The sequence below is a fragment of the Chamaea fasciata genome, unplaced genomic scaffold (genome assembly GCF_029207755.1).
Source record: "Chamaea fasciata isolate MVZ Bird 193981 ecotype frontalis unplaced genomic scaffold, bChaFas1.0.hap1 SCAF_13, whole genome shotgun sequence".
NCBI lineage: Eukaryota > Metazoa > Chordata > Aves > Passeriformes > Sylviidae > Chamaea > Chamaea fasciata.
The window spans coordinates 7537254-7547096 of NW_027094098.1; the positions used below are offsets into that span (position 1 = coordinate 7537254).

Here is a 9843-nt window from a genome sequence, read left to right on the forward strand (position 1 = left end):
ACATATTTTGCAATAGATTGTTTCAATTTTCTTTTCTTCCTTAATGCACCCTGCAGAAACTGCCAACAAGAGCAATGTGGTGACAGCCAGTACTGCTATTCAGCTTCTGGATGACAGGAAATCTCCAGTGGTTGCAGGTACAATTGTTGTAGTGCATTCATTTTGTTAATTTTTAAAAATCAGTCTATGAGTTCCTTGCTTTCTCTTTTGGGTAGCAGGTGTAGATATCCAATCTTTTAGGAAGAGAGAGAGAAGGATGCAGTTGCACCTAGAAGATATAATTAGATGACTAACTGTGGAGACCATTTAATGCTTCCTCCCCCCAAGAACTTGATCCTTTCTGAATTGGCTCTCAAACCTCCTTGTGAGCTATTGAGTTTGACTTTTTTGGAAATAGCCATTGTCTGTAAAGCATTTTTTGTAGACACAATTCTATATCATCATAAATCAGATTATATTATGATAAGGAAAAAGAAATATAAGAAAAGACTATCTGATGTGTAAATCTTCCACACAGGCTTCAAGTCTGAACATTTTGTGCTATAACAGGATTGATTTATAACAGGATACAATGTGGTGATTTTGTCTAGACTATCAGAGATGTTATTTGTTCAGAGCATAGAAATTAAATAAAAAAGCTCTACTGTCCATCAGCCAAGAGTATAACAGTACATAAAGACTAAAAGGTGAGGTATGACAACTACAGAATAGAGATAAAACACACTGAGTTAAAAATATGAGTAAGTAATTTTGAAATTACTGTATATGTAATTTTGAGATACTGAATATATAATTTTGAAATTTGTTGGATATTCCTCACTCAAGTTCAGATGCTTATCTGACCAACTTTTCTCTAGTTCCCAATGGTTACTGACTTTGAAGAAGGAAAGAATATTGAGAAATCTTCTGATTTTTTTGCCAGAAACCAAGCTCTCTTGGCTCAGGAAAAATTAGATACCTACCACAAAATCAAGAACTACCTTATAAAAATAAGGTAGTTGTATTTAAAATACTATTACAAATGCAGTGAATACAATACTGAAAGAACAAGAATGTGCCAGAAAAATGGGAAATCTCAAATATGTTTTGTCAAACACAGAATATTTCCACTGATAAGAAAAGATTTTAGGAGGTCAGTAGGAAAGCAGCTTTCTGACTCCAATCCACAGGATGCATTCTTCAGAAATTATTGAATGCTTCTATAACATTTAATGAAATCTTAATTTTGGCTTCATACTCCTGCTAAAGCATAAAACAGCATTTTTAAACTAATGCCAATGCACCTGCAAAGTGCTGAAGTGCAATTGAGAGTTTTCACTGTACAGGGAAGAAAGTTGACATGTTATTTCTAGATGCTCTGTTATTTAGAGTTAGCAAAATTTCCATCGTTAAGTTTTCCGTCATCTCTAAAATGTGTAGGGTTAATAGACATCCTGATATTTATTCTTTTCTCACGAGTATTTGCATTTTGGTTTTGACTTTGAGAAGGTATCACACATAATTACTTCTAATACACCATCAACAAGCTTTGTGGTTGTTTGTTTTTGAGTAATTGCAAAAGAGAAAAGCAGGTGGTACTTCCATTCCCCCAGTAATTCTGGTAATTATTGAACATTTAAAATTGCTTGGGTCGCATACTTTCTATCTAAAATAAACACAGGGTCCTGAAAGCTTTTTAATGCCAAAGCATGTAGAAGTTTTCTATGGTATCTGTAAAAGCATAATGCCATGAAAGATAAGAGCAGTGTACCTACACTCTGAAGCATGTCAGTGGTCTTTTATTTCTAGTTCTGTAACCTTTAAAAACTGCGTGCTAGAGATTTTGTTTACAGTGTGAAGAATTTTTAAGAGTTTGTTTTGAATAATTTTTCCTTTCCCTCTTGTATGGTTGCATGTTTTCAGGGGATTTTCTTTTTGGGAGGAAGACACCTTAGGTCTGTACAAACCTTTTTCTATAAAAGTATCATTCACCCAGATACAGCCTCTCAGAGACAAATAAGTAGATGCAATATTCTTGTTCTCCTTAAGATCATGAATGTGACTTGTCAGTCCTACTTTCCCTCAGAAAACTTTCAAGAAAGTAACCAGCATCTAGCTTAATTTTTAGGTTTTATTATAAGGCTGACAATATTCTGTGTTAAACAAAATGGATTTGGAAGCAGAAACTGGAGCAGTGATAAACGCGAGAAGCTTGAAGTTTTTATTAGCTGGACTTGGGAAACTAAAGTAAGATTATGGGTAATGTTTTCAAATACCTCCATTGGAGTTCAAATTTGGCCAAAACATCTCATTTTAATTTGTGTGAAGTAAGTATTCCTTATCCCCATTTGGTCTGAGTAGATTACAGTAAGCAGCAGGATGGGATACACATTTCATGTTAAATCGCTCTCTTCCCTAGAGGGATTTGACTGAAAATTAAGCTGTGCCAGAATGTTGTTTATTACAGATCACTACAAGAGTTTAAATCTGGCAGAAAGAAACAAGAACATTGTTATAAAATGGAAACCTGAGCTATTCCTGCCCATGAGAGGGGAAAAAAGGAACAAAACCAATTCTTACTGCAAAATCCATAGACTGCGTTTTGGGGTTTTTGTTTTATTTTGGGGTCGTTGTTTTTGTTCATTTGTAGTGGGTTTGTTATTCATTTGTAGTGGGTTTGTTGTTCTTGTTGTTCATTTGTAGTGGGATTTTTTTTGTTTGTTGTTGTTGAGGTTTTGTGTTTTTTGTTTAGGAACCTATCAGTTGTAACAGATTTTATATAAAAATCTAAGGCTTATTGCAAATAGCGAAGATTCAACTCTATAAAATAGGCAAAAAAATCCTGAAATCAGTGAGTCTGCAGACTGTTACTACAGAGGGATTGAGTGTTGCTGCTGTTTCACCATCTGTACCTACTAATACCAGTTCCCTGTCAGAATGTCTTTGCTTCTTGGCAAAAAGCCCATGTAATTTTTTTTCTCTCCTGCTTCTTGAAATTGAGATTGTGATTTTATTTTTTTTTTACTTAAATGAATGTAAATTTCTGTTGAAGTTGTGTAGATTAAATCTTTAATATAAATGTAGTAGCATCATATTTGTTGCTGTGTATACAGAGTGCAGTTTAGTGGAGGAGGGAAATGACATTAGTACTTCAGGCAGGGCTTTCTTTAGATTTGAAAACATTTATGTTCAAAATTACTTTAGCTGAATTTAATTTAATTTAGCCGAGTGTTTTCTGCGGCCATGTCTTCTGTATCAAGATTACATTGAAATGCTGAGCATTTTCAAACTGCCCCAGTTACAAAGTGAAGAGTAAAAGATGGTGGATTTTTTTTTTTCTTCTTCACCAGAACTAAAAATAAGATGAGCCCAGTCTTTAAAATTAGTGAGATTCCTAGAATATTAGTATTCCTCTGGGTGAGAAAGATGAAGCTAATATAGAATGTCCAAAATGATATAGTGATTTAGCTATTAAAATTAAGGGAAGATGGAACTGTGTGAAGGGCAGTACATTTCTGCTAAATGTTGGTACAATTCAGCCTTCCAGTCTTTTATTCTTTGAGATTGTGTGATGAATTGGATGTCAACTTTCAAGTAGCAAACATATGGGCATCTTTGTAGGTGCAGCATAGGATTTTTACATGCTGTGTACATGTTTATTTCCATTTTTTGGCAAGAGATGATAGTTTCATCAGTATGATTTTGTTTAAAAAATTATTAAAGGTACTGCATACCTAGAAAGTTCTGGACAAGATACAGGGAAGGAAGCAAGCAAACAAGAGTCATCAGAGAGCAAGTCAGGGTCTAAAAACTGAAAAATTGCACTCTCTTGAGATTTTGAGAATGTTCACAAAATATGTGAACCCTCAAAAATGCCTTCGCTGTCGAGGCATTTTAGTTCAGAAGCTGCTGTACAATATAGGACCTTAAAACCCCCTCTTGTTGAAAGAGGCCATCACTGTTCACAGAAAACATGAAAATTAGCCTCTTGGTATGTTTAATTAAAGGCAACAGAACTGACATAATCTTCTTAGGGAAACAAAAGAATATTAAAGAATGCTGAAGAAAATATCTGATGAAAATTGTTGAGTCCTTTTAAGTTTTCTTCATTGAATGAGCAGAACCTGAATTTTAGGCCTCATTGGAAAAGTCCATAACAGGCTCAGTAAAAAGCTCTGGACACAGTCAGAAGAATGAAGGATTAAATCATGCACAGGGGAAGTCTTTAGTCTCACAGTCACTGAAAATTCAGAATTTGAAGATGAGGAGAAATAGTCCATTTTTTTTCATACAAGACTGCTTAGTAAAGTTGAAATTACAATTTCCCTTAATCTTTTTTTTGCCTCTTTTTGTGCAGACCAGTAAAACACATGAATTTTAGGGGCTGGAATTGATCTCTTAAAATCATCTAGTCCAATCCTAGTGGAGTAGATCTTGAGAGAGTGTGAGCTGAAGCTGATTGCCCAGAACTGTGTCCAGTCAGATCTTAAATGCTTCCCAAGTAGAGAGTCCATACCCTCTCTGGGTGTGTTATATTAGACGTAGATACATAAAAAAAACAGGTGAAGTTTTATTACTGTTGCCACCAATTGTTGAAAATGTGGAATTGCAAAAGGGTTTTGTTTCTATGGTACGTAAGTACAAGGAAGGAATATCTAAGGAAGTATTTTCTGCCATTTGTTTTTTAATGTGGTCAGTTTCGTGTTGGACCTCCTATTTATCAAAGTTAAAATTAGAAAATAGAAAACACTAAATGAGCCCTCTTTGCATGTGCCCTTCTGTGGCCTCTCAATTCAAATCCAGTCGTAGATGAATTTGTTTGTCTTAAAGCTTTACCAGCATGTCAGAACTGTAGTTTCTGAAAATGAGGAAGTCCTGAATGCTTTATGTCAGCTTAACTAAAATACTTTAGTAAGTAAAGCTCACTGTAGCTAAATTATTGAGAAATGAAGGTATTCCACTTCTGTGAGGATGAAGGCATGTTTACCGTTATTTTCTGTCAAAGAAGGGTGATTGCCTGGTATGTGCATTTAAGCATTGCCATAGCCTTGACTCTGTCCTTTATGAACCTGCATAAAAAGAGAAATTGCACATATATATATATATATATATATATATGTAATTATGAACTGAATGATATTTAATATATAATAAGCAATCCTTTGTATCAGGTATAGGAGGTGTTACTGAAACTGAAGCAAAGGCAGTCCTCTTCTGTTTACTGACGGTGGGATTTTAAATGCTCTTACCAAAAATACTCACTATGCAAACAAGAATACTATGTTTTATTCTCCCAAAGAAATTTTTCCAAGTAATGCCATGATCCAGTATTTAACTTTTCCAGTATTTAGTTTTTTAAACTTGATCCTTTATTTTTATAACCAGCCCATATATAAATTTAAGGATTTTTTTTCAAACCCTGGTTAGAGAGATTTTTTTGCAAGTGACCTCAACCATCACTTTCTTTGTTCTCCCTTTTATATAACTTTAAAACCCAACTTAAGTATAACAATAAATTCAGTTATTCCATGTTAAATATTCCTAGTCAAAGTGCTAACGTGCTAAGAAGCCTCAGGAGGTATTTTGAATGAATCAGCTTGAAGATTTAGCATCTCCTAGGTTTATATCCATAAGCTAAGCTAAGAAGTAGCCAAGACTTAATTTAATCACTGATGTTTTAAAAATGGCACAAAACTTTGAATGATTCTAGTCTGACCACAGGAAAGAGACCCTGATGATCCTGCTGTTTAATATAGTCAAACTGTACCTTGAAATTAGGAAAGATCTAAAATCTCATATTACTTTTAGAATAGAAATCATTCATATTGAAGCTGGTCACACTTCAGGTATTCATTTTTCCTGTTTAGATCAGACTCTCCAGGACAGCAAATTAAAATGAAAATTTGTGAATAAGCCAGTTTTCCAGTAACTGAGACTTCTGCTGATCTAAGCTCTAAGTATGGAAGATTCTTTTAAAAATTCCTGGAGGAAAATATGCACCTTATTTCTGAAAATATGTACTTTTATGGCACAATTCACCCCCTTTTCCCTTTTTTTTTTTTTTTTTTTTTTTTTGGTGGTGTGTTAATATTTGTATATACGTGACCTCAACACTTAATCCAGGGGGTTTTTTAAAGTGAATTTAACCCAGGTTTGCATGCACATCTCTCTTTTAACAAAGTGACTCTCAAGTACTTAATCAAAATTAATTTGAACTATTGATATTTCTAGAAGTGACAGGTACTGTAAAAGTTGCAGAAATACTGAAATCTGCTAATGTTACAGTAGCACATAGAGCAAATACATCTGCTCTGTTCTTCTTGGACGTTTTTTTCTTTTTTTTTCTCACATGTATTGCTTTCATATCATTATTAAGAACATTCAGGCAAATGTCAGTGCCATATACAGTCCTTAAAATTTATGATGCCATCTATAAAATTGCATTTTAATATGAAGGCCTAGGGGAAAATGAATATGTCATCATAATGAAACACCAACCAAATTTTTGAGGCATTCTAAAATAGATGTTTTTCTTGTCAGGCAAAAGAGTGATTTACCTAATCTTTACTCCCCATTATAAGCCACAGAATATTATATTCAGCAGTAGCATTTAGCAGATCCCTCAAAATGTTTTTCATGTTTTGGTAGAAAACCACGACTTTATGTTTTTCTAGTTTCATTTTCTTTTGGAATATTGTTTTTGTATTCATAAATCTAGTATTGGTATACAGACTAATGTTTCCGGCTTTAGGAAAACTGAGATGTGTATTTGTACAGCCTAACATTAAGCAACTCACATGTTGGGAGCCATTGCTTGGGAAAGGTGGTTTGGAGGAAAAGTGTGGAGAGAAGTCAACTCCTCCAGTGGATGCTTTGGAGCACGTGGCAAAGTCGTCTCTTTCCATTGGCTGAACAGGAAAGCTGAAGTCAGTGACATATTCACAATTCAGACATTTACATTCATTTGCATTTGTTCTCAGTTCATTTCACCATACAGAATAAGTGTGTGGAATAGAGTAATAGTGCTTTTGCTTTTTTGAGGTAATTCCCTGCTGGTGTTAACATGAGAATTTAACCTCTATTTATCTAATTCTTGGGGTTTTCTCACCAGTTTTCTTGGAGAATCCAGGACTTTGACAGATGTATCCCAACATGTTTAATATTAATACATATAGTAAATGGCATAGAGTATCTGCTTTTTGCTTCTCCTCTTCTGCTTTGCTGTTGGGATTTGTTGGTTGATTGGTTGGGTTTTAGTTCTGTGTAATTTGTGGAGCAGGAAGATCCTTGTGATCTAACAGCAATCAGATTCTAAGGGCATTTTGCTAAGGAATTCTGCTGCCAGCAAAACAAATCCCTGATTGCAAATCAAGCAGAGCAAGGCAGCAGAAGAGCTGTGGGTCCTTTGGATAACTTCAAATAATGCTGTGCAAAGTTGAAGCTGCAGTCATAAATATGAATACGTTGCTATCATTTTAAATATTGAGGACTGATTAGTTTATTTTCCCTTCAGTGGACTAGATTTCCAAACATCAACGATGTTTTCTCAAGTATTTTGTCTTGAAATGAGGATGACAGCTTTTGCAAAAATGTTGGGCACGTCATGTACACAGCCCTAAAACCTGCAGGGATCCCTCTGCAATCAGTATGAGAGAGCAACCACAGCTTCCACTGGCGAGAGGTGTCAAGTTTGGATTTGTTGGTTTGTCTACTGTGGGCTTCTGATTCCTACACCACCTCCCCTGTTGTGGTTTAGTGTGGCTGGTGTTGCTGCCTGTTTCCCCCCTGATCTGGGGAACATACAGCCACATTTCAGGTAATATAAACTCAGGACATACCAAGACTGAAGATTGTGGTTGCTATGCCACTTTTGGCCAAATTAAAAGATCCAAGAATTAAAAGTAGGCATCCTTTTTGGATGCTTGACTAAAGCCTGTGTGTCCTTGTCTCCTGGGCAGCAAGGAGATTTAATTGTTTAATTGGGTAGCAAAAGTAAATTGTTGTAATGGTTGTTATTTTCCTGTTAATTGTTCATGAGAGATAAGCTATGTGTAGTGTCATTAAATGTGCTGCTTTAATATTCAAGAAGAGGGATCCAGATTTTGTTTGGACATTGTATTACTAGAGAATAATGAATCTGAATTTTGATTGACTTTTTGCAAGCTCTCAATGGAAAGACAAATATGGCAAGCAATTATGTTTCAGTTTAAACTTTGTGTCTTTCAGTAGAGATGCTTTTGGCCATTTTCTGTAAAGAACATGGATGTATTATAGTCTTCAATTTTTGTTCTAAAATGAAATTTTAGAAAGTTTTTTTCTGTAAATAAAGCCATATAGTGAGCCTGTATATAAAGGCCAGGAATGCAACAACCTGTGTGCTTTCCCTGTCTTTGCAAATGCCTTGCAGAGTCCTGATATTTTGTTGACTTTGAAGGGGAAGAGTGTTTTTCACAGAGATTAGAAAAAAATACTGTGCTTACTATAATACTCTCATGAGATGGCTGGAAGGACAACAAAGCTTTCTCCGGATCCTTTATCTGAAAAATAAATCTGTGCAGACAAATAATTTCAGTGGCAGATGTCCATTGCTAAGCTTTATAAATTAAGGACATTTCTGTGGGGATTCCCTATATTCATTCTTCTACTTGTTGTAGTCAATATTTTTATAGACAACAAATTGTGGCTTTTATCTCTGTTTATCACTAATTGAAAATTCTGTTTCCTCTACTGAAAAATAAATACTTTACCTTTATTAAATAATTGAATCAATACTTTTCTCTGTTCATTTTCTGCTATTACCTTATCATTAGAAAGAACTGAATTTTTAAATTGCAAACACTTTTACCATGATATCTATGATATACAGACTTATGAATGTTAAATGAAATATTTCCCTGTGATTTTTTGTTTGTTTGTTTGCTTGTTTTTTTGTTTTTTTCCTTTGGTGAGCAGCATTTTAGAAAGTACAGCGTCAGATTTTGCATGGGTTGGCTTGCTCTGTTCCCACAATAGAGGGAACTAATGGAAATATTTAATACTTTGCTTTCTGGCAGAACTCCATATCAATTTACAGCCTTCTGTGCATATGAAAATCCCCAAAGCATCTTCAGTGTGACTCAGAATAAGTTTCTTTAAATGTTGTTTTGCCCTTCTTTGGCTCTTCCTCACCTTTTTCTTTTTTTCCTTCTTTTTTTTTTTTTTTTTTTTTTTTCTTCAAATATGCAAATGATGATACGAGGAAAGCCTGAAAGGTTTTTGGTCCTAGAATTGTTTTTTAAAGGACTAGGAATATGTTCTGGTTTATTCCTGACTAGGAAATATCAAGTCAATTCTTGTTTTTCTTTTGCATGAAAATATCAGAAATGTGAAATGATTTGTGATGGATGCTGTTCTGCTGTGCCTGAGCCTGTTAGAAACAGTGAGGGTAAAATCTCTCTGGAGGTTGGAAGTTTATTAGTTTTCATCTCAGGATCTACACTTTGAGTACAACTGTGCTCATTTTAGGTCGTCACTGTGGAAAAACAACAATTTGGCATGATCCCAAACTCATTTTTGGGCCAATGGGCGATAAGATCCAATCCTGTCATCCTTCTGTCTTCTGTACCTGAAAAACTGTGTTTTGCTTTGCAAAATGTCATGGCAGTAAATGGATAAAAGAGTAAAAATTGTAGATTTACATATTTTAATGGCTTAGTTCTGAAAGTAGATTAGATTATTCATTAAGCTTCACCAAATATTTACAAGGGAAAAAAAGTAAACATCAAGAGATCAGATTAAAGTGCTTGAATACAAATATTCTTCATGTTAGGATATTGTAAAAAATATAAATATTCTAAAAATGTTGCACTGCTGATGTCTCAGCTG

The 9843-nt window shown here is 34.6% G+C and overlaps 1 protein-coding gene across 2 annotated transcripts in view; it reads left to right on the forward strand.

Moving 5' to 3' along the window:
- CACNA2D3 (calcium voltage-gated channel auxiliary subunit alpha2delta 3) overlaps positions 1-9843 on the forward strand; it is a 394699-nt gene that overhangs the window by 313741 nt on the left and 71115 nt on the right. For both annotated transcript variants that reach the window (XM_066195341.1, XM_066195342.1), the window contains one exon: positions 57-137. In XM_066195341.1, the coding sequence (XP_066051438.1) occupies positions 57-137 (81 nt within the window). The remainder of the gene's footprint in view (positions 1-56; positions 138-9843) is intronic.